Source organism: Fukomys damarensis, unplaced genomic scaffold (assembly GCF_012274545.1).
Source record: "Fukomys damarensis isolate Sample0158 unplaced genomic scaffold, DMR_v1.0_HiC HiC_scaffold_35, whole genome shotgun sequence".
Classification (NCBI taxonomy): Eukaryota; Metazoa; Chordata; class Mammalia; order Rodentia; family Bathyergidae; genus Fukomys; species Fukomys damarensis.
Genome location: NW_022900947.1, coordinates 9438526 through 9440335, shown reverse-complemented (window position 1 = coordinate 9440335; position 1810 = coordinate 9438526). Strand labels below are relative to the sequence as shown.

At 37.1% G+C, this 1810-nt stretch overlaps 1 protein-coding gene across 5 annotated transcripts in view; it reads right to left on the bottom strand.

Annotated features, from left to right (window-relative positions):
* Cpeb2 (cytoplasmic polyadenylation element binding protein 2) overlaps positions 1 to 1810 on the bottom strand; it is a 66206-nt gene that overhangs the window by 55928 nt on the left and 8468 nt on the right. For 4 of the 5 annotated variants that reach the window (XM_010641854.3, XM_010641855.3, XM_019210304.2 and 1 more), the window contains exon 1: positions 1651 to 1707. The exons of the other annotated variant lie outside the window; for it this stretch is intronic. In XM_010641854.3, coding sequence (XP_010640156.1) covers positions 1651 to 1692 — 42 coding nt within the window. In that variant the 5' untranslated portion in view covers positions 1693 to 1707. Of the gene's footprint in view, positions 1 to 1650; positions 1708 to 1810 lie in introns of those variants that run through there. 5 annotated transcript variants of the gene reach the window in all.

Below are 1810 nucleotides of genomic sequence, written 5' to 3'. Positions count from 1 at the left end.
TATATATATATATACACACACACACACATACACTTACATATTTTTAAAGTACATGTTTAAAAGTATACTTTTAACTTTGAAAATCCTTAAAGACATAATCAGAATGCAATTATATTCGGCTAGGTCTTGTTTATTAAGTGGTCTTTCTTAATTAAAATATATCAGTTATGTATGTGAAAATTTTAAATCTTAAATCTTCCAAAACAAGTTGCAATACTACAGTCTGTTGTATAAATGAAAAATGCCTTTCAAGATATGGCAGTACAGGAAATACATCTTTTGTTTTTCACTGTTCATTGAACCTTTAAGGTATTTCATTCCAATTTTAGTACAGTTTCTTTTAAAGTGTTTTTATTTCACTTATCCATGAACTGTTAAGCAATTATCTGCTGTTACCCATAGGTGGATCCACTGAGATACACTGCCAATAAACAACTATGGACTTTGATTATTCTTAATAAACGTAATACAAGACTATTCAAGTCTCTTGAAGTCATTTTCAAAAGTAAATTATATTTAAATTAAGAAAAAACTGTCATCAAAGAAAAATCAAGCTGTCATAAGAACGGAAAATCCACGTCTACAGTAGTTTTTCTTTTTCAGGGATGTATAAATTGCTGGTAATTCTACTGCAAGGGAGTTAACACTTAACAATTCTGTGCAAAGATTTAGCCAGTGGAAGTATGGACCACGCTGTTACTTAAAATCAATAAATGTGATACTCTGAAAAATAAACCTGCTTCTTACAAAATAATTTTTAAGGACCTTGATATGTAATGCCTTTTAAAAATTTCTCAAGTGCTCACAAGATCATGAACATACTTTCTAAGCATAACTAAGGGGCCGTGAAGAAATCACTCCATGCACGAGAGCCTTATTTCCCTCATTAAAATGCCTCAGTGTTTAAAGTTCTCTTCCAAACATCTCAAATTCCATAAGAAAGCTGTGTGACGTCCTAGAGCCCATGGTGAGATCCATGTTTTGTCCAAAAGCAGTACAGTTAAATATGGGTTACGGTATATGTTTTGCTAATTGGTCCGTATCATGGCTTTAAGAATGCAAAATTACCTCTAAATTTTTGCGGCAAGTTTTCAGTTAAAAAATGAAAAGCCCAAGGCCCAAAACACAGTTGCTCAAGAACATGGAAATCGTGGTAGATTATTATTTCAAAATTTCATGTTTTCATCTCCACAGGTCACCTTCTCTTTATTCAGGGAGGAACCAGAAAAGAAGACAGTCAACAAAAACTGTTAACTGTTACTTGGGTGAACTGAGACAGGATCCACACTTTAAAGGTGAAACCCTGAAAACCGATCAACGGAAAAAGTTCCATGAGTTAAATAAGCACCGGTTAAGGTCAAATTCTGTTCTCTGTCAATGCTTAATCAAAAAAATGGACTTAAACGGAATTATCACAATAAATGCTGATTTGCTCTTCAAAAATTAGCTCTTTTAATGTCAACTAAGCAACTCATTGGCCACCTCAGAAACCTGTATGGAAATCACGGACAAGATCTGAGTCGGACGAATACAAGTACCACTCTCATTTCCTGACGTCCAGTTCAAACACACCTCCACCACTGCTTTCCCAAGGTGAAGGTTGCTCCCTCCAGGCTGTTTCAAAGTCCCCAAGGAAAACACCCTACCTACCCTGGCCCCTGGTGTCCTTTGGTTTTTACACCCACAGAACATCACGCAATCCTGAAAAACCACAGAAACCAAAGCGATCTCGGTACACCAGAGGACCCCGACCTTGACAGCCCAGGGCGGCGCGGCGCCCTCCCGGCCCGGGCGACGGCGCAGGTGACAC